The sequence below is a fragment of the Serinus canaria genome, chromosome 1, assembly GCF_022539315.1.
Source record: "Serinus canaria isolate serCan28SL12 chromosome 1, serCan2020, whole genome shotgun sequence".
In the NCBI taxonomy this organism is placed as follows: Eukaryota; Metazoa; Chordata; class Aves; order Passeriformes; family Fringillidae; genus Serinus; species Serinus canaria.
The window spans coordinates 16,184,538-16,204,287 of record NC_066313.1 but is presented as its reverse complement, the minus strand read 5'-3'; the positions used below and the strand labels follow the sequence as shown (position 1 = coordinate 16,204,287).

General features: G+C 43.3%; 1 protein-coding gene across 4 annotated transcripts in view; it reads right to left on the bottom strand.

Annotated features, from left to right (window-relative positions):
* Positions 1–2,953: 2,953 nt before the first annotated feature.
* TMEM45A (transmembrane protein 45A) overlaps positions 2,954–19,750 on the bottom strand; it is a 28,155-nt gene continuing 11,358 nt past the window's right edge. For 2 of the 4 annotated variants that reach the window (XM_050979297.1, XM_050979299.1), the window contains exons 2-7: positions 14,909–14,995; positions 14,584–14,793; positions 12,417–12,629; positions 10,608–10,792; positions 8,199–8,344; positions 2,954–6,284 (exon numbers count right to left, since the gene is read on the bottom strand). In XM_050979297.1, coding sequence (XP_050835254.1) covers positions 6,191–6,284; positions 8,199–8,344; positions 10,608–10,792; positions 12,417–12,629; positions 14,584–14,773 — 828 coding nt within the window. In that variant the 5' untranslated portion in view covers positions 14,774–14,793; positions 14,909–14,995 and the 3' untranslated portion in view covers positions 2,954–6,190. The remainder of the gene's footprint in view (positions 6,285–8,198; positions 8,345–10,607; positions 10,793–12,416; positions 12,630–14,583; positions 14,794–14,908; positions 14,996–19,750) is intronic. The other 2 variants (XM_009095439.4, XM_050979306.1) reach the window with 1 other exon arrangement.

The following is a 19,750-nucleotide window of genomic DNA, read 5'->3' as shown; positions in this document are numbered from 1 at the left end:
AATGCACAAAATTGTTAATTCTTCAGACAGCCAAATGTCTTAATAGTCTGCTCACAGAGGTTTAGCTAAAGCCAGGCTGTGCCACCACCCCAGTGCCAGGCTGGTACAAACCTTTAGGAGGAACAGGGCTGCACGCTGTCCCTCTAGGCTCAGCTCTGTCCAGTCAGGGGGTGTCTGCCTTCCTGTCTGTGGCAGCTCTGTTCATTTTCCTAGATCTTTCCTCTCTCCATGTTATTCTCATTAGCACGGGAAACAGAAGAGGACAAGATCCTATGGGGTGGATCAGCACAGGGACACGAGGAGGGCGCAGGGGCCGTGGCACTCCGGTGACAGGTGAGAGCCCAGGGTGGCAGCAAACAGCACCTGGGGCCACCAGGGCCCTCCCACTGCCCAAGGTGCCAAACTGCAGTTCCCCCCCAGTGCCAGGGAATGGAGGCTTCATCGGAGAGGGGGAGGCACGGGGCTCTGTGGGGCAGGAAAGCCATGTGAGGGGCTGGTGGCACAGCTCGAGTGGCCCCAGTGTGCATCCAATGGCCGGGAATCCCCTGGGCTTGGGAGAAATTGCAGCGTTGGCTTGGCAAGCCCTGGGAGCATGGCGCAGCTCTCCCACTGCTGCCAAACTGTGAAAGCAACAATGCTCAGCTGGACAAAAACATCTCCTCCTCATCCTGCTCACAGAGAATGCTTTGGAGGCTTGAAATGTTAATTACTTTACAGCCTCCTGCCATTAGCAGTAAAATGTTTGCTTCCCTGCTGTTTAAAGGGATAAGAATGTAAAACTGGATCTAAGAGACACGCAGGAAGCTGCTCATCCCTGAGCAGGACTTTTACAGACAAAACAGAACCAAGTGTAATTTGGTTCTTCTTGTGAAACTCAGGCCCAGAACAGTTCGGTGACATTAAGCTCCATCCAGCTTTGCTAAACTCAGGCTGAGGTTTGTGGTGTATTGAAGGCATATCCAGCTACTGAATCACAGGTCTGAGTCCTTTGCTAATAGACATGCTGCTAGATGATTGCAGGTATTTTTAAATGACAAAATAGGAAAGAAATTGTAATTCCTTCTCATGGTTACTGACACTGCCCTTCCCATTCAATGGAAAGAGCATCCCTGCTTCTTTCCTTTACATGGCTAACATCATCAAGGATATCTTTGACTAGAATGTTGAGTTTAGATAGACAAAATACTAAGAGTCCAAAACTTTGGGCTGCAAGCCCAGCTTTGCAAATGGGAGGCAGTTTGTCAACTGGGAAGTTGCAGTAGGATTGTGAGCAAAACTGAATGTGAATTTCTAACTTCATATCAACACTTTGTATAAAATACAGAGGAAAAAAAATACTTAAGGCACCAGATGGCAAAACCAACACAAATAAATGAACACCTCTTAAAACATAGTATACTTTTATTTATGAAAATATTGAACCATTTTTATATGACATAGAATAACAAACTGAAAGGGAACCTTAACACTTGCAAATTTGTGTGTGTGATGCAGCTGCAGAGAGATAAAATCTCTCTTGAGTGACTGGATATGTTTCTTCTGCTTTCCTCCATTTCTTTTAAGCCTTAATTAGAGCCAGATGTTTCTTATTTCCTTTCTTTTTTGTTTTCAAGTGTGCACAAAGCATGGTGCCAGCAGTAAACACCATCTTTGACTTTTTTTAATGTGTCAACTGCATCTGAGTCAGAGTCACAAACCAGAGTGAAATTCCAGCAAAGCAGTGCAAGCTTTCCCTCCTATTGCCATTCCTACTGGAAGATTGGCATTGCTGTTTCTTGCAGCGCAGGAGCCATAAAAATCCCCCCATGTGTCTGAGAGCCTTGCCCCTGGTAAATAACACCGGAGGCAGGAGGCTGGAATGCTGTGTACCATGAGCACAGCTGCCCCTCCCATGCTCTTCAGGGTGCTGGGAGTGATTTCTTGTTGCCTAATTGCTGTTCTGCTGTATGGATCTGCAGCCTGTTTTCCATTTCTTCCTTCTCCTCCTCAGGGAGGCAGCGGCTTGTAACCATGGCATAGAGGCAAAACCATTTCTGCTCCAATTTCATGCCTTTATTGTACCCTTACATTGATCTCTGAGCTGCCATCTCTGGCAGAGTGTTTTGTCAGTAAAGGGCAGAAGTCTATAGGTGAGAGATTCCTTTCTAAATGAATTGCTTAGTATTGCTGTAGTATTTGTAATTATGGTTTTCATCTACTTTTCTAAACATATTTTTATTCTAAGAAACGTATCAAATATAGAGATCCATGAACTGCAACAGTTACCTAGCAAAGAGGTAGAAATTAGTGCTCAAAAAAAGTCATCTGAGGACAGGTTATTCCTTATTTGACAACTATTTTGAGCAAGCACATATTGCACCTAGAATAGATTTTAAGGACAAATTTTCCGGCAGTTTTCCAGTTGTCTTTCTCCCTTTTAACAGATGTGCTCTTTGTTACTCAGTCCTGGGGAGCCAGGCTCCCTTCCACTGCTTGCATATACTGAAGATCTTTTTGGATAAAAAACTGTTCTGTTTTCTTCCACCAACTTTTGTACCAGCAACTCCTGGTTGTTACCCCAGCTGCTGCTTGGAGGAACTGAAATATTTTGGGGAAAAGTACCTGACTGAGGTATTTGATACACTGAATTTTTTTAGTGCCTAAGTTTTAAGGATAAGTGAACCTGGAGGATTCAAATTCCTTGCTGTCATATTTGCTCTCTCATTCATGCTATGCTTAGTTACAAGGGAAAAAAGAATTTAAATAATACATTTAAATAACTTAAATAGAACTAACATCACAGTTTCTAATGACAAGGTAGTACTGACCTTTCTTGAATTAAAGTGCAACTTGTTCAAACGTCTGGATGTGTAATGAGAGTAACCTGTTTATCCCACCCCATCCTGTCCCATAAATGGTTACATTTTTTCCCCTGAAAACATGACAGACATCTTACATGAATAAATCAATTTTATTTAAATAAAATTACAGGTGTATTTTGTCTAATAAAAACGAACATATAGTTTTTCAAAGGCACCAATATTTTAAAATAATTTATATTTTCTTGAGAGCAGCTTCCTTTTTCTGAGTGGTGTTTGTAAACTTGTTGGACTTCCCTCCCCTCATTCAACTCAGGCAATACCTGCTGCTTGTGAAATGATGAAAGCTGTACCTTTTTCATTGTGGTAGATGCCCCACTGTTCCTGAGCATCTCTTTGGAACACAGGAGAATGGGTCAGGTAGCAAAACCTCACTCTGAAATTGGGTGTTCCTCTCCTTTGTGGCACCATACACTTGTCAGGCACAAACACCTGCTATGACACTCACTTTCCATGTACTGTAAGTATTAAAAATTAAATTCCAAAACCTGCTGTTTCTTTGAGACTTCAGGATCTGTTTTTCCTTGCATTTCTCCAAGCTTGATAATGCAATGCCACATTTCCTAATGTGAGGAGAGAGACTTTTGCACAAAGCCTGCCCTACAGTTCTGTGTCAGACTGCATCAGCCTCCAGTCGGGGCTTCTTTAGAGGTGTCTTTGCTAAGCATGGTTGCACCAAAACTAGCAGACACATGTTGGGCTTATTCCTCCAGTTCTGTGTCATTTACAGGAGATTCACAGCAGGGACACAGAGGGAGGTGCAGGTGATACCTCTCAGCAGGCCAAATCCTGCTCAGTTTTCCCCCAAAAAGACCCAGCTCTACAGCCACTGCTGGATAAGGACAGAGCCAGAGTCCCCAGCGCATCCCCAAGGGAGGAGCAGTATCAGGCAGCCACTCCCTGTCCAATGAGTTCAAGTACTGTCACTTTTTGCTTCTGTAAAAGCAGGGAATTGTTTTCAAAAGAGGTTTTGCTAAGCACCTTCCATGTGCACAGCTTGCCCATCAGGTTCACTGCATCAATTGATTTTATAATTGTGACAGACTTTTAATAATCCCCAAGTTCTCTTTGATGCACAACCATTGTCTTCTCTGCCCAGCACTACAGAAGCTTTGTAGCTCAACCATTCTAACAGGAAAAAGAATCTGCCCTTTAAAAAAAAATCCCCACAATTTAGAGACAACTGTGATGTGGTGCAATGAAGGTAAGATCCTAACAGGAATACATTTGGCAAATGTATCCCTGCTGCAATTAACAGGCAAGCTCCTCAGGGAAGCCCTGGATCTTCCTTCTGCAGAAAATCTGATTTTAATGGAACCACAGCAACCAAACTCTAGTCTTAGATTTGCAGAGTAGAGTAGAGTAAATAGAATTATTTCAGAGTTTGTAGTAGGACCAGTGTAAAGCTGAGACACACAGCTACAAATAGACCATACCAATACCTATCTTACAAGAATGTCCCGGGCTTTACTAAGGTTTGTGACAGGCTTTAATAAGTTTGCCAAAATTTCCAAGAGCCCTCAGAGAAAGGCATTGGGAAAGGGCCAAGAATTACTAAGGAAAGCAGTGATCTTTGGCTAGCAATGTGCAATTTTCTCCTTGACATTTGCAAATGTAGAAATGAATGAGAGCCATCTACTTTTGATTTCCAAAGATTCATCTAGATATTCTGACACCTGGTTACAGGTGTTACTTTACAATACTTGGCAAACACCTAAAATTATTTTTAAAATTAACAATAAAATCTTCTAAGAAGACATACAAAAGCTCAGACAGTTTATTGTGCTTTTCATCCTGCTTAGGTTATCTCTTTGGTTTAGAGATACAGCACCTTAATATTTACATGGTATTAAATGTATTTATCAAGCAAAGCAGTGAAGTTTGCAGTTTGCATTGTTCCTGCCTGTGAGAAGCAAAGTAGTTTCTGATGATATTCTTCAGAATAAACAACACCACTGATTTTAGAAAGGCTCTGACAAAACTGATAGAGTAAAATACAACATTAACTGAATGTGCAGCTTAGAAAGGTGCTCCTTGAAAAAGGGGAGATAAAAGGTTGATCTTAAAAGTGAAGTAAATATTTATGTTGTATTGAAGGTAAAGCAGTTTTAAAAAAAGCCTGTAAGGGTTTTTTGGGATCCCTTTGAGGTACAAACTAAATGATTAGCTAGCTTTTTTAAGCAATCATTTTGCTGCCATTGGTAATGAACACTATGCTTTTAACTCGGTCAGTTTGCATGGAGAAAATAAATGCAATTAAAAGTGGTGTTTTTTTTAATTCTCTCACTGATGTTGGCAGCTGGGCATGGAGTTACTAAGAAGGCAACACCTGCCCTCCCACAGCTCACTGTGCAGCACTGTGCAGGCTGCCTGGTGACTGAAGGGTGATACAGGGAAAGGGGTGCAAAACCATCTCATCCTGCCCACAGAGCGGAATTACCCACTCCTGACTCAGCTGGTGGGTCACATGTCTGCTCTGAATCCTGCAGAAAACCACCAAATTCCACCTGAGGAAAGGAAATAGCTTTGGGAAAGAAACTGGTTTTGCAGTTAGGTGCTGCCTGACTGGACACCCCTCAGCCTTTCTGGAAAAGAAATTGTTCCAGGCACCAAGGGAAGGCAGGGTCACTTTCACTGCCTTGAAAAGTCAAAGGATAGCAAAGAGACAGGACTGTCTAGGCACAAGCACAAACAACCACACTGGGTTTGGTCACTATACACATCTTTGGTCCTCCTGCCAGGTTTGGGGGTGTCTCTAGGGGGGGAACGCACTGCACACTCTCCAGTGAACCACTCACTGGGTTCACAGTGAGAAGTTATTCCTGTTTAACATAAAGCCACAAGCAGAGACACAAAATTGTTACACAGAACGGCTGCAAGACTGTGGTTTCTTTATCTTGTTCTACTGTTAGCCAGGTCTGCACAGTTATTTATCCACAGGTACTTGCAGGGCAACAACACACATGTTTAAACACCCTGATTATGGAAACTTCATGTCCAGCAGCGGCTGAAAACCATTTTGCTTAGCTTTTAATAAGGCAAACATACAGACTTCACTGTGCCACCTCATCCACATCAAGTCTGTCTAATACTAGTCTGATTTTGTGCGAAGCAATGTACTAGTGCAACCACCATGAATCAATATCAAGCTTACCCTTCACAAAAAAAAAAAAAAACCACTTGTGTAGATGTAGATATCACAGGGAAATAGGAGATTGATATTTGCAAAGCAAGTCATAGTAAAGAATGGATAAGATGGCAAAAAAATGTAGAAATGAGGTATCAATTAGCCTAATGGTTGGAGTGGGCAAACTGGTCAAGTCATACTCATGCTAAATTTCTTCTTCTGACTCATGATCTCGTTCAGATGTTTTCAGTAAACCCATTTCCATGGACTGGGACTGCTTAACCTTCGAACGGACTGCCCTGGAAACGACAACAAAAAAAGATGCCAATGGTAACTCAAAGGCTCATCTGACCACTTTTTACATGGTAAAATCCTGCTTAACTCTGGTATCTCATCAGCTCTCAGGCTCTCTAGCTGGTCAAAGTGACCCCAAGATATGTACAAGTCTCTTTTCCCAGCCTGGTGGTCGAAGAAGGAGTCAGAGCTCTTCAGTTCTCAGTCTCAAGGTTGTTTATTGTTCCTTATCTATAAAATTCTTTCTCCTGTCTGCTGAGGTCTGCTCAGCAAGACAGTCAGAGGCATTCTGCCTGCCCCAGGGTGGTGTTATGCCTTTATACTAAAAACTGCATGTACAATGTTTACAGTTACTTTCCAATACCTATCACCTATGTTAGACAGCGAGCTTCTGCTCTAAACCAGTCTAAAAGTGCCAACATCACAGCAGAAGCTGGAGGCCAAGAAGAAGAAGGAGAAAGGCTGGACAGGCCCAGATTCCTCCATCTTGCCCCCTGAACCCCCATTCTAAAAACCCCAAAAAATCTATTTTTTACCCCGTGATTAATTCACTGTCATTCTACTTAAACTGTCATGGCTTGTAATCCTTCATATAAAGGTTGGTAATTTTTTTTTCAAGAGCTAAATCAAAGGCACAGGGGTCTTGGGCTCTATGCCAAGGTCTCTGAGCCCCCTGGCAGGGGCTGGAGTCCTCCAGGGCAGCCAGAGGAAGTTCCTGGGTTCTGACAATGAGCGAGTTAGGAGGACTCATGCTGTGATTCCGTGGTTAGGAGTGCTGCCTTTCCACTGACTGTACTTGCAAGCTCTTGTTCCTATAGACACGTCCCAGAGCGCAATCCATCCTGACTGTACTTGCAAGCTCTTGTTCTTATAGACATGTCCCAGAGCACTTCAAACAAACCTCAGTGAACCCTCCAAAAGGTTCAGTGTCATGCAGGAGCTGGGCACACTTGGGAAGAGGCCATAAAGCTGTGAGAAAGAGTCTGGCCAAACTACCCTCAGAGGGGAACTCTGCCAGCGTGCCGTGATCAGCCTTCTCTGGGGCCTCCTCTGATGCTGCAGCAGCAGCCACTGGTCCCAGCATCAGAAGGGACCTGAGATTGCTGCCACTTTCTCAAGAGCTGCCCCTCTTTATACAGCAAAGAAGTTACCCAGCCTTGAGTGCTGGTGCCTTTCAGACTGAGACACAAAAGGAACTGGCACCTCAGTGCAAATCAAGACTGGAAGAACTATGTATATAACAGGACTAAACAGGGCTATTGGGATGGTAGGGATAAAGCAAGGGGTGAGAAGCATGTCTAGGACACTGCAGGAAAAGGCTTGGTAAGGTCCTGTGGACAGAAGGTGATCACATTCTGTGATCTTTTGGCAGAGGCACTTTTACAGCCAAATTAACACTGCAGTTGGAATTTTGTCAGAATTAGCACTGGGCAGTGAGGAAAAGGGCTAGCTTTAGACATTAGGGAGTGAAAATGACCAGTGAAAAAAAAATCAGGTTTGATCACAGGAAATTTCTAGCAAGGAATTCTGTGTAATAATCTTCACAGTAAAGTAATGAAGCCTGCTCTCACAGCCACTTAAATTAGCAGAGATGAGCAGCTGTAGTCTGCAGGTAAAAAAATCTCCTACTTCTGACTTTATATGCACTTAAAAATGTGGAAGAATATCAGTGTTCATTTTATGTGAGAAGTATTGTGCTATGCTATCAGAGCTGTATTTATGGATGCATTTTCCCCCTTTTACTGAAGCAATGTCATGTGCTTTTCACTGATTACTAATAACTATTTTTATTTTACCTTGCAAGACAATTACTTCCTTCATAGAAATCTTTTCATTTGTCAGTGAAACTTTTCTAAAATAAAATTCCTACTCAACTAAGTAGACAAGTCACCAAAGTTTCAGTGTTTCAAGTAACTTACCAGCTGACAATTGTGTAATTCACTGCAAGTATAAGAAAAGCAAAAGCATAATGCCAGCAATAGCACATGGTCAGGAACATCATGTTAGTGTGATCTGTCTGATTCCACTCTGGGCTTCCATTTGGAGGATAAAGCACAAAGCCAATCTGTAATAAAATAAAAGAGATTTAGTACATGTCATTTGATGAGCACCCTGTGCCATATCGTGTTTTATGCTACCCATCACAAGGCAGACATTTAATTTTCTTATGGTGTTGCTTATTTCTGTGTTTACTATTAAAACACTTTTGTAGTCAGTCTCAGGTGTGATGGAACACTTTAAACAGCTCTGTGCAGGAATGCCTTTGAAGATCAAGTGACAGTCCCAGAGACCCACTGCTCTTGCCCAGAAAATAAAGGAACCTGCCCAACAGCCCAGCCCTGCAACCATCACAATTATGTGCTGTGAGGAGAGCGACTGGTGCTCAGCCCTCTGTGCTCTGAACTGAAATCACCTCATGGGTCAGAAAACCTGCCTGGCCATTTGCACTGCCTCCCTTCTTCCCAGCAGTGTCTGGGAATGCATTACATGGCTGGGAAGATGAATAATCAATGAACAAATAAAGGGGAGCCACAATTCTATTTCTTCTGGGCCACCCAAGGGAAAGGTCAGAAATGGCATAAAAATGGAGTTTCCTCATGCAAGACTGTAAGTTCATGTGAAATACATAGCTGATTTGTTTACTCAGAGCTGGGAAAGATCAGATTCATATTTGTGCATAAAATGGGAAAATGGTTAATCCTGTGGCTATGCAGGGTTTGCATGACTAACACCAAAACTCTGTACTGCTTAATATTATCCAAAGTCCTGACTCAGCAGTTTAGCTGGGAATTCAGAAACTGGGAAGAGGAGAGGAAGAAGGAGGGGAGTGAATTTTGCATTTCCATGCAGAGAATTCAATGAATGAGGGTGTTGATGATGCAGAAAGAAAGTCCCTTTACCTTTTACAAATTTCCTGTGCTGCAGCCAGTGTGTGGTTTTCAGTCACACAGATGGTTGAAGTCTGATGCGGGTGTGAAAAAAGCCACACTTCAATTTCTTCTATTTTTAGTACTTCAATTTTTACTTTGAAACAAAACCCACATTGTCTCTAGAGCTAAAGAAATAATCTGTTCTAAAATTAGATTAAGCAGAAAACAATGAATAAATGGTTGCATCTATTCCTCCTATTCAAAGCGTCTTAAATTGCAGGCTGGAAGTTTGCAAACAAGAAAATAAAGCAAGAAAATGAAACAGCAAGTGCTGCAGCATCACATTCTTGAGTTCACTTATAGAAAAATACAGCCAGTTCTGAGGTCTGTCCCCATGCCAGAGAAAGCATTTAAATATTTGATTTGGTGCTGAGTGTCCAGTTCTCCTAAGAAACAGCAAACATTTTTATTCATCTTGTCTGGCCAGCATAGAAAAAAGGGAAGCCAGTCTAGACATGCTGGAAGGAAAAATCATTGGTGTGACCTCAATTCCCCACTATAAGATGAAACACACATCAGCACCAGTGCCCCTATTTCTGTTACAAACTCCTAGCAGCTCCTGAAATCTGTCTCCTGTTCTGACAGCAGAGAAAGAGCCACTGCCAAATATCTGTTATTGGATAGACTCACAAGTAACTGAGGGCATGGAAGCTGCATTTTGAGGAGTCCTTTCAGGAGCCACTTCCCTGAAATATCAAAGTTTTGGCTGTTCATTTTTCTGCTCAGCTCCCAGAGCACTAGAAAAGCAGGAGGCTTTACACCACCCAGTCTCCTAATGAGAATCTGTAACTTAAGCACCTTTTGAACCTGGCCATGTCAATGAGGACTTTGCCTCACCTCTCCAGCACTACACTGGGTGTCTACTCACTGCTCCAGCAGCTGACAGTAGAGACTCTCTTTGTAAAGAACAACATATATTTCCATGCTCTAAAATCACTGCCACTTGGCAGGCAAATTTGGAACAGGATGTTACAGGGATCAGAAAGCTCTGTAATATGGAGAACTCAAGAAAAACCCTTTAGCTTCTTTATTGATTCACATAAAAGGCACTTAAGTGAAGTGGCTTCTTCTTCTTCTTCTTTTCTTCTTTCTTCTCTTCTCTTCTCTCTTCTTCTTCTTCTTCTCTTCTTCTTCTCTCTTCTTTCTTCTCTTCTCTTCTTCTTCTTCTCTTTCTTCTTCTCCTTCTCCTTCTCCTTCTTCTCGTAAAATGGCTATAAGAAATACTTTTATCTCTTAAAAGGAATTTTTTTTCTGTATCCTCTTTAAAGAAACTTGTTTTCTCTAAGTCTTTTGAGGTCTGTGTTTAAAAAGCATATACATAACCTGTGAAACATCTGCAAAGGGTTAAATGACTAATTTTGGTGAGGAAGAAATGACAAAGGCAGAAAAGTCACCTACCTGCCAGAACCAGCTGCCCTGTAATATGCAGAGGCTTGTACGGAGCATCTCTAGCACAATACTGCCACGGAAAAACACTTCCAAAAATATGCAGGCAGCAGCTCCAAAGATAGCAAATAGCAGTAACTGATGAACATGGACATCCAGCATGGCTCTCCCATGAAGATGGTAGCAGAAGAGAAAACCTGGAATGAATTGTGATCAGTTTAAGATCATTTCTTCCCTTGCAATTTCCCTGCATCTGCTTTTAGAAAACAGTGAAATGTTTCTGGCATTTCTCTTCATGCCAGTATCACCGTCACTCACTCTGCTTTAGCTAACCAGTTGTGCACCATGTCAGTACCTACATCAAATACATGCCTGAGCTTCTGAGCACTTACCCAAAACAGGCTTTTGCTGCTATTTCTGTAACATTTCGTTGCTCTCTAAGCAGGTAGGAAAGCGAAGATACACCCCTATAATGCAGGATCACGACCTGGGCAGTGTAAGGAGGGCCAAGACTGATCTTTTTGTGAGCTCCTTGTAGTGTTTCAGGAAGTGAAACAGGCAGTTCCCAGAGGGTCATTCTGCAAGGCTGATTTGAGATTCCCAGACTATCCTGGATTGCCAAGCAAATTGTATCCTATTTGCCATCTGTGGCAGCTGTCTTCTGTTGAGTGGGCAGTTTTCTTTATCTCTTCCACACCCAATCCTCCCTCCAGGGGGACATCTGCTGATAACAGGCTATTGAATGTCACTGCATGACTGATAAGAACTTTGGCATCCCAGTGTGAGATGCTCTGCCCAGTGGGAGGAGCCAAGCACTCCTAACTGGATATAATCTGGAGATTCTGGCACGGCTTTCTCCACTGAATTACAGAGGAACAGCTGCCTCTTCCACTGGATCTTCAGAGGAAGACTGCACCCTTCTACAGGATCTCTGCTCCAACAGAACCACACCTGACACTCCAGGAGGACTGCAGCCACCATTCCAATTGGACTGCTACCAACACCCTGACCAACAGGGTGTCAGGTTGTGTTCTGACTCAGTCAGTGTTGCTTTGTTTTACTGCATTGTTTATTTTACCTTTTGATTTTCTTCCCTAAAAAAGAACTGTTATTCCTGCTCCCATTTTTTTGCCTGAGAGCCCCCTTAATTTCAAATGTATAACAATTTGGAGGGAGGGGGTTGATATTTCCCATTTCAGGGGAGGCTCCTGCCTTCCTTAGCAGGCATCTGTCTTTCCAGACCAAGACACAGACCAGTGATCAAAAGCCATCCACAGTGAGAGGAATAGTGGATTTGTCTTTACAAACAAGCTGTGGGTCTGCTGGTAGATAAAACTAGCACTGGGAGATAAAAGAAATAATGGGAAAGATTCCACTGATTGGTAAATGGAAAAAGACATTTGCTTTTACAAATGAACTTTAGGTTTGCTGATAAATTAAATTAGACATTGAGAGATGAAAGAAACTATGGGGCAGAAAAAACCCTAAATTCCATAAGAATTAAAAATTAAAAGGGAAGGTTATACATTAAAGGGGAATCTTTGGGATCAGGTGTATTGGGGAGTCTGTACCTCTCAAGTACCTCAGCCAATGGGGAAAGAGAGAGGGAAATGTGCCCAGGAAAAGAGGATAAAAAGGAGGCTGTGTCTTCCAAAAATTTGAGAGATCCCAGGGGAATGCCCCATGGCCTCTCCCTTTATTAAAATAAAGACAAAAAAGGACTCCTCTGTCTCCTTTTTGGACATAAACCTCTGGTGTTTGTGGAGTAATTTTCCTAACAAGAGGATTCATGCACATCCCTGCAGGGAGAGGTAAACTAACCCTCAATGAAGACTGCTAAGGAAAGCATCATCCTGTCCATGGCCGCTGGCAGCGCGTTGGTCCCGTGAGCCACGATGTCCACCAGCCCCGAAATGCCATAGAAGAGGTACATGGTGGCATGCTGCCAGTTCATCAAGTGATCCCAGTGCTTCTTCTCGTAGTTGTACAGCTTCAGATGAGGTCCATCAGGAACAAACTGCTCAGCCACCATCCCTGTGCATGAAACAAGAAGAAAAACCATTTGTTCAGGTGCTTAAGGTATAAACTGATGGCAAGTCTTTGCACAAACAATAGAGGCAGCAATACAACCCCAGGCAGCATAATGACAGTAAGTTTGAGGTTTTAGCATCACATAATCTGGAGAGTGGAGAGCCAGGGGAAATCGGACCTCAGCTCCACTCCTGGTGGAACTATTTGTATCTTGCAGTTTCCAGCAATGAAAATGAAAACAGCTTATTCTGTGCTGCTTTTTCTTCTTTTAAACAACTGCTTTTGTAGTAGTCCTCTGACCAAATTTTTCAGCTGCCTTTTCCAATGGTTCAAATAAGAGCTTTACACACGCTTAAGTCTCCAAAAGAAAGATTTACCATTTCAGTGCCCTGCCACATGCAGGATGACAGAGTTCAGACTCATAATTCAAAGGGGATTTTTCCTCTAAAGCCATAAAAGGAAACCCCTCCACCATGCAGAGTTATTAGAAGTCCCATGGGCATGTACAGGGAGTTGGTATTTGAATCACTGCTCCACTCTCTCCCTTACCTTGGCCCCTCAGTGTTTTGCTAACTAGCTGAGGTACTCCAGCAAGGGAAAACTGCTTTTAAATGCTTTATATGATCAATGAAGTTTGGGGAGGGTTTAAACGTTGTTCTGCTTTTAAAACATAAAAGCTGATTACATTGTTTACAAAGCACAGGCCAGCATCCTGCTGTAAAGTAGAAACGCTGTAGAGCAAGTGAGGTGCAGTGTTGTTCCACCTTTATTTCCAGTTTTCCTAACACAGAAACAGCAGGTTTTACTCCTGATGCCTTTACTGTCTATCTCAGCCAAGCACTTTTTTCATACTTTTGATTTGAATTGGAATTTCCATATGTTAAAATAAGAACTTGTGGTTTCAAAGTGAAAATAAAAACAGTACGTTAGTGTTTTAGCTGCCAAACTACCTCTATCCACAGACTGGGAGATTTGTAGGAAAGGTGCCCACAATCACGCCTCAAAATGAATGCTATTATTTAGATTTTTATTTATTTAGGTTTTTTAATGATAAAACTGTAGACACAACATCCCTTCAGTGCTGATATATCTTAACAGAGAGGAAGCAAAAACAAGAACAAGACTTTGCCACAGCCTGCACCTTGATTAGAAATGAGGCAACTCTGGGCATCTAAAGAAGAGTAGACAAATAGAATCTAGAAGTGCAGAAAATGCTTAAAATTTAGGTATTTTTCAACTTGAGCTGCAGGTGCTGAGCTCCTCAGATCCCCTGTTGTTTAGCTTACTTACACTCTAAAGCCAAATCACTACCACACAGCCTGCCAGTAAACAAGAACTAAACACTTTCAGGCAGCTACACAGCTCCCAGAACCATCCCAGTGGGTTTGTACCAGGCCTGGACACAACAGAAGGACAAACAGCTCCCCCACACCCCATCACAACAGTCCTGCAGCAATAAGATCTGGAGTTCAGTCTTTCTGTGTGAATATTTTCACTTTTGACTGAGATTAATAAAAAAAAATCTGCATCATTTACATATTTTATCAATAAATCAGTGGAGGCTTCCAACATCTGAGATGGTTGAATTCAAAATAGAAAAGCAACACCTTCATAGTCTGGTGCTCCCAGCGTGCACATGGGAGCCCCTTGCCCTTGCCTAAATATCTTGTCTCCCTCTCTCTCCCTGAACAGTGAGCAGTACATGAACACTGAGATGTGGTCAGGAGCAGTCAAGTGGTCAAGAGTGGTCAGGAGACCTCTCAGAAGCTCCAGAAGAGCACTGTGGATGGAAACCACGCTATGGCCACAGCTGTGTAATTAACAGCAGCAGCCCCGCCACCTCTCAGTGGTTAAAGGGCAAAAGAGCAGAGCAAAAGGAGATTCATTTTATCAGAGAACAAAACTGAAAGCAAAAAGTGCTAGAAGGTACAGCCTGCCCTTAGTCCACCTCACTTACCAATGAGGGCAAAGACAGCTTTGATGATGCCCTCCACAAACTCCAGGCGCTGGAATCCTGCCCTGGATCCAAGGTAGCACGCGTTCTTGTTCTTCCGACAGGCGTACTTCAGTGGATACTTCACTGACCACCACAAGCCAAAAAGAAGGAAAAAGCTTCCAGGGAGGGCATGCCCTTTGAAATTGCCCATGGTTTTCTGCTAGGCAATACCTGAGGGAGAAACAGACAGAGAGTGATTATGGGAATAGTGGGAGAATTCTGTGGTTATAATTCTAAAGTATCTCCTTGCATAGATCGAATGGGTGCCACTGAATTGAGTACTCACAGTTAATTTAAAAATAAGTTTGGGTATTTCTCTTCCCAGACACTCTCCCCAGTTTCACAGCTTTGCAGAAGCAGCAGAGCAGCTGACCTGAAATGCAGAGCTGGCAGTCAGAAGGGTAGGAGAAGGAAAAGCCATGGCACACTATGTCTTGCTGTAGAAGTTGTGCTAGCAAAAGAGAAAACCTATATACTCACTATATACCCATCAAATGGATAAATATTCACTAGTAAATAGTATTTTTTTAAATTTCAATCCAGATGTCTTGTTATGATTTACAAACATGAAGTAAGTCTCTTTATTTTATGGGTGAATGATGCACCCACCACTAGATATATATTATCAAGTACATCAAGTGCACTGTGTGACAAGGTTATGGCCTGGTCAGGATTATGTAGTCATTTAAAAGCAGTGCCATTCATAATCCTAGTAATTCTGGTCATCATCCCAAAATTTGGGAAAGTTGCCTTTGAGCCAGTGGCTTCTTCATTAAAATGACAGTTCTAACATTAAATTGCAATTTTTCTTTAAGATATTATAAATTGAGTTATTGTGCCTCATGCCCCAAAGGTATACTGGGTCTCTGCACAGGCAGCTATCAAGAATAACCACTTTAGAAGGATTGGCAGCCTGTACTTTCTGTTATTATTGTTGCTGACTTAAAAGTTCAATTTCCACACTGCACTGGATCTATCTAGCTATGAATGGAACATGGAAGCTCTAGTATATTTTTCTTTTTCATGAGTATTTCCTATGGTCAGCTCTGCATAGGAAGTTTTAAATTGCAGCTTCTGAGCCATGGAGCACTTGCAGGGTTCATGTAAGGCTGTCTAGTCACGTAGTGTGAGCTCTCTCCTACTTCTGGAGGCTAAACTCCACTGAAAGCTTTACTTTTTTTTTAAGAGAAACTTTTCCATATGCACAGGTCCTGAAGTTCTCCTAAGACTACCCCAACTGCATGAGGACAAGTGGCCTCTATAGCCACAAAAGAGAAGAAAAGAAAAGAAAACACAACTGTTCATGCGTAGCATGAGTCTAGCCTGATTTAAACAGGATGCAACCCTGCTGCCCCTGCCTGTTCCCACCTCTTCCAGAGCTGAACTCTCCCACTGTAAGGGCTGCTGAGTGGGAGAGGTGAGCCCTGGATAATACCCTGCTTGCCTAATTTCTAGGGAAGCACTGGGGAAGGACAAGAGCAGAAAAATGTGATGCTGGCTGCCCAAGCAAGTCCATTTCTGGGAGTGTCCCTGCAGGTGTTGCAGGGTCTGGTGACTGCATGTGGAAGTTGGGAAGGAGAGGGAGTGGAGATGGGTGCATTGAGCTGGCAGCACCTGCCAGGCACAGGGCAGCCAAGGGGGCATGATGGACATGTTTGTGAACAAAACATAAAGGACTAAAGGACTCCCACTTGGGGTTTCTGCTGTTTGGGGAAGGCCTCCTGCAGCTGGGGGTCCAAGAGCTGGGAGAGCTTTTCTGGGCCTTCTCTGCCTCCCCCACCACCCTAAAAGGTCTGCTGGGTTGATGCCTGTGTGTTTCATTTGCAGATGGGGAAAGCACTGCTCACTCTGCAGCAGCCCACAGCACAGTGGGTGTCAGAACTCAGGACATCCCTTTGGGAGTCTGGAGTTGCTGGGACCCCTGCCAGGGGGCTCAGAGACCCTGGCACACAGCCCAGAACACCAGTGGGTTCGATTACAGACCATGGAGCAACTTACCACCTTTACATGAAGAGATAAAAGCCACGGCAGTTTAAGCAGTGTAATAATAAAGTTATCACAGGGTGCAAATGTAGGTTTTGGGATTTTTATTATAGGGGTTTTTGGGGACAAGATGGAGGGATTTGGAGCGTGTCTAGCCTTTCTTCTTCTTCTCTACCTCCATCTTCACTGGTGATGTTGGCACTTTTAGATTGGTTTAGAGTAGAAACTCACTAACATAGGTGATAGGTATTGGAAAATAACTGTAAACATGTTATATGTAGTTTGTAGTATATAAAGATAACACCGCCCTGGGGGCAGGCAGAGTGTCTCTGACTGTCCTGCTGAGCAGACCTTGGCTGGGCAGATAGAAAATTTTATAGATAAGATGCAATAAACAACCTTGAGACCAAGAACTGAAGAGCTTCGACTGATCCTTTGAACGTGTGGGCTGAAGGAGAGACTTTTAAAACAAGTCAGGGTCACAAACCCTGCGGCCATCTGACACATGGGGCTCTCACTGGTGAGGTTTGGGGACCCAGCCCTTGCTGTCTCAGCCAAAAGCTTCTTTCCCCATTTTGGGACACCTTTAGTTACAGACTCTGACCTGCCTGCACAACCTTGCAGTACTCACTGCACCACTGTTTGCCCCAATAAAGGGCACTACTAACAGCTCTAGACAGTTCTCTAAACTTTGATTTAATCTTTAAAATACTTCTTTTGCTTTCCAAACCTTCATTTCTGAGGTTTGTTAAACATGCTGGCCTGGAAGGTGTTGCTGTCTTTTCAGTCACATTGGTCTTTTCCCTTCTTTGGCTGAAAGGAAGAGGGGAGGAGAGGGGAGTGGCTTTTTCTCACCACATCTCACCTCACTGAGCACAGTTCACTGACAAGACTTTATTCATTATCATTATTATTCACCACAGGTACAAAGCAGTTCAAAAGGAACAATTTACCCTGTACTGCACATCAAAGCAAAACAATGGATTAGAAAGATAAATGAAACCTCTGAATAACCTTCCCTTGGGAGAGTACAGCTACAGTAGGAGTGAAATGAAGAATTGTGTTGATCATTTGTAGTAAAACTTCAAAAGTAATTCTTAATCTGTAAATTGACACCTGGGTTACCTAGATTTTTAAACACCAGAAGATTTTTCTGCATTAAATCTGGGCAAACTATCAAGAGACTTTGTTTTGAGCCATTTTTGCCTTTCAAAACAAGCAAAAAGAAGAAAAGACTGATACAGCAGCTGATGTTCCACATCCAGTGTAAACAGAATGGAACCAGAAAAATTACTTTTTTGCTAAAAGAAGTACAATCACATATTATTAGCTTTAGAGGGTGTAAACTTCAGATTGAGTTCATCCAAGGGTGTGAGGGATTATTTGTAGGATTTCTCTGGGAAGACACACACCAGTTCTGCTGGCCAGCTGTTGTGGCAAACCTTTGGAATGCTGCATCTCAACATAGCTGGTTTCAGGAAGGAGTTATACAACTTACCCTTTAAATATTTAGTGAACTCAAAAACATCATGACAGAGCTTGCCTTAAACTGATTAATCTTCCCAATTCATGAGTTTTCTCTTTTCAGGCCTGAGAGTTACTTTTGGTGAGTCAAGAAGTCACCTGCCATCACCCACTGCTTTGATGAACTTGAAAAGTTTTGTCTGCAAATGAACTGGGGGATGTTGCCCACTTTGGGGGCTTAGAATGAAACTGAGGATATGGTGAGGCTAAGCACAGACTCCTCAGTAGGAAAGTCTCTGTGGGGTCAGGAGATGCATCTGGGAGGTGGAAGGCAGAGGTGTAATGGGAGGTGAAAGGAGAGGAGAGCAATATGTCAGGCTGCTGCCTTTCCATGAGGCATTTCCCTGTGCAGCCTGGGACAAAACATAGGCCAGCTCTTCTGCACAGCTTGAGAGCCAGACAGTTGTGGTACAGCAGGTGCTATTTATTGGATAAAGATGGCATCAGCATGTTATGATATACTTGATAAATACTTGATAAATTTGAGGGCTTATTTTTACAGAGCCTTATCAGTCTATATCTGCAATGTCAGACTGATGTTGCAGGATGTGCAAATCCAAGACCCTCTCTTTTGCCCTCAGTGATTTCAGGGCCAAGGCTGTTGGCACAGCCACAGCCATGTTTTCAGCAGCAAACATTCCTTGCTGCCCACAACCCTCCCTGGAGTTCATCATCTTAGACTGGATATCAGGAGAAATTTCTTCACTGAAAGAACCGTCAAGCCACTGCCCAGGAAAGTGGTGGGATCATCATTCCTGGAGGTATTGAAAAGGTACAGAAATGTGGCTGCTGGGACCTTGTTTAGTGGAGGGCATGGCAATGCTGTGTTAATGGTTGGACTCAATAATCTGAAAGGTCTTTTCCTACCTAAACAGTTCTGTGATTCCATGGTCTGCCAGAGCTGAGAGCAGAGTTCACCCACAGACAGGGGCCACGAGGCCTGGCCCCAAAGCCACCCAGTCCCACCAGGTGCCACACACATTCCCGTAGCTGGTGACCTGCTTCACAGCTTCAACTCTGTCCAAATCCTTCTCCTAACCCTGCCAGGCAAAGGCAGTGGTTCTGATGCCAACAAAAGGCACACAGACATCAAAAGGCACGCAGCTGGCAACACAGAATCACACAGAATCACAGAACCACTAGGTTGGAAGAGACCTACAAAATTATCAAGTCCAATCCAGCCCTAACACTTCAACTAAATCATGGCACTGAGTGCCACATCCAGTCTTTTTTTAAACACATCTAGGGATGGTGACTCCACCACCTCCCTGGGGAAGCCATCTCAGAATTTTATCACTCTTTCTGTAAAAAACCTTTTCCTAATATCCAGCCTATTATCCAACCCTTGGCACAACTTAAGACTGTTTCCTCTGGTTCTGTCAGTGGCTGCCTGGAGAGAGAGACCAACTCCCACCTGGCTCCAGACACCTTTCCAGAAGTTGTAGAGTGACAAGGTCACCCCTGAGTCTCCTTTTCTCCAGGCTAAACACCCCCAGCTCCCTCAGTCATTCCTCACAGGTTTGTGTCCCAAGCCCCTCTCCAGCCTCGTTGCCTCCTCTGGACGCGCTCCAGCGTCTCCAGGTCCTTCCCAAACTGAGGGGCCAGAGCTGGACACAGCACT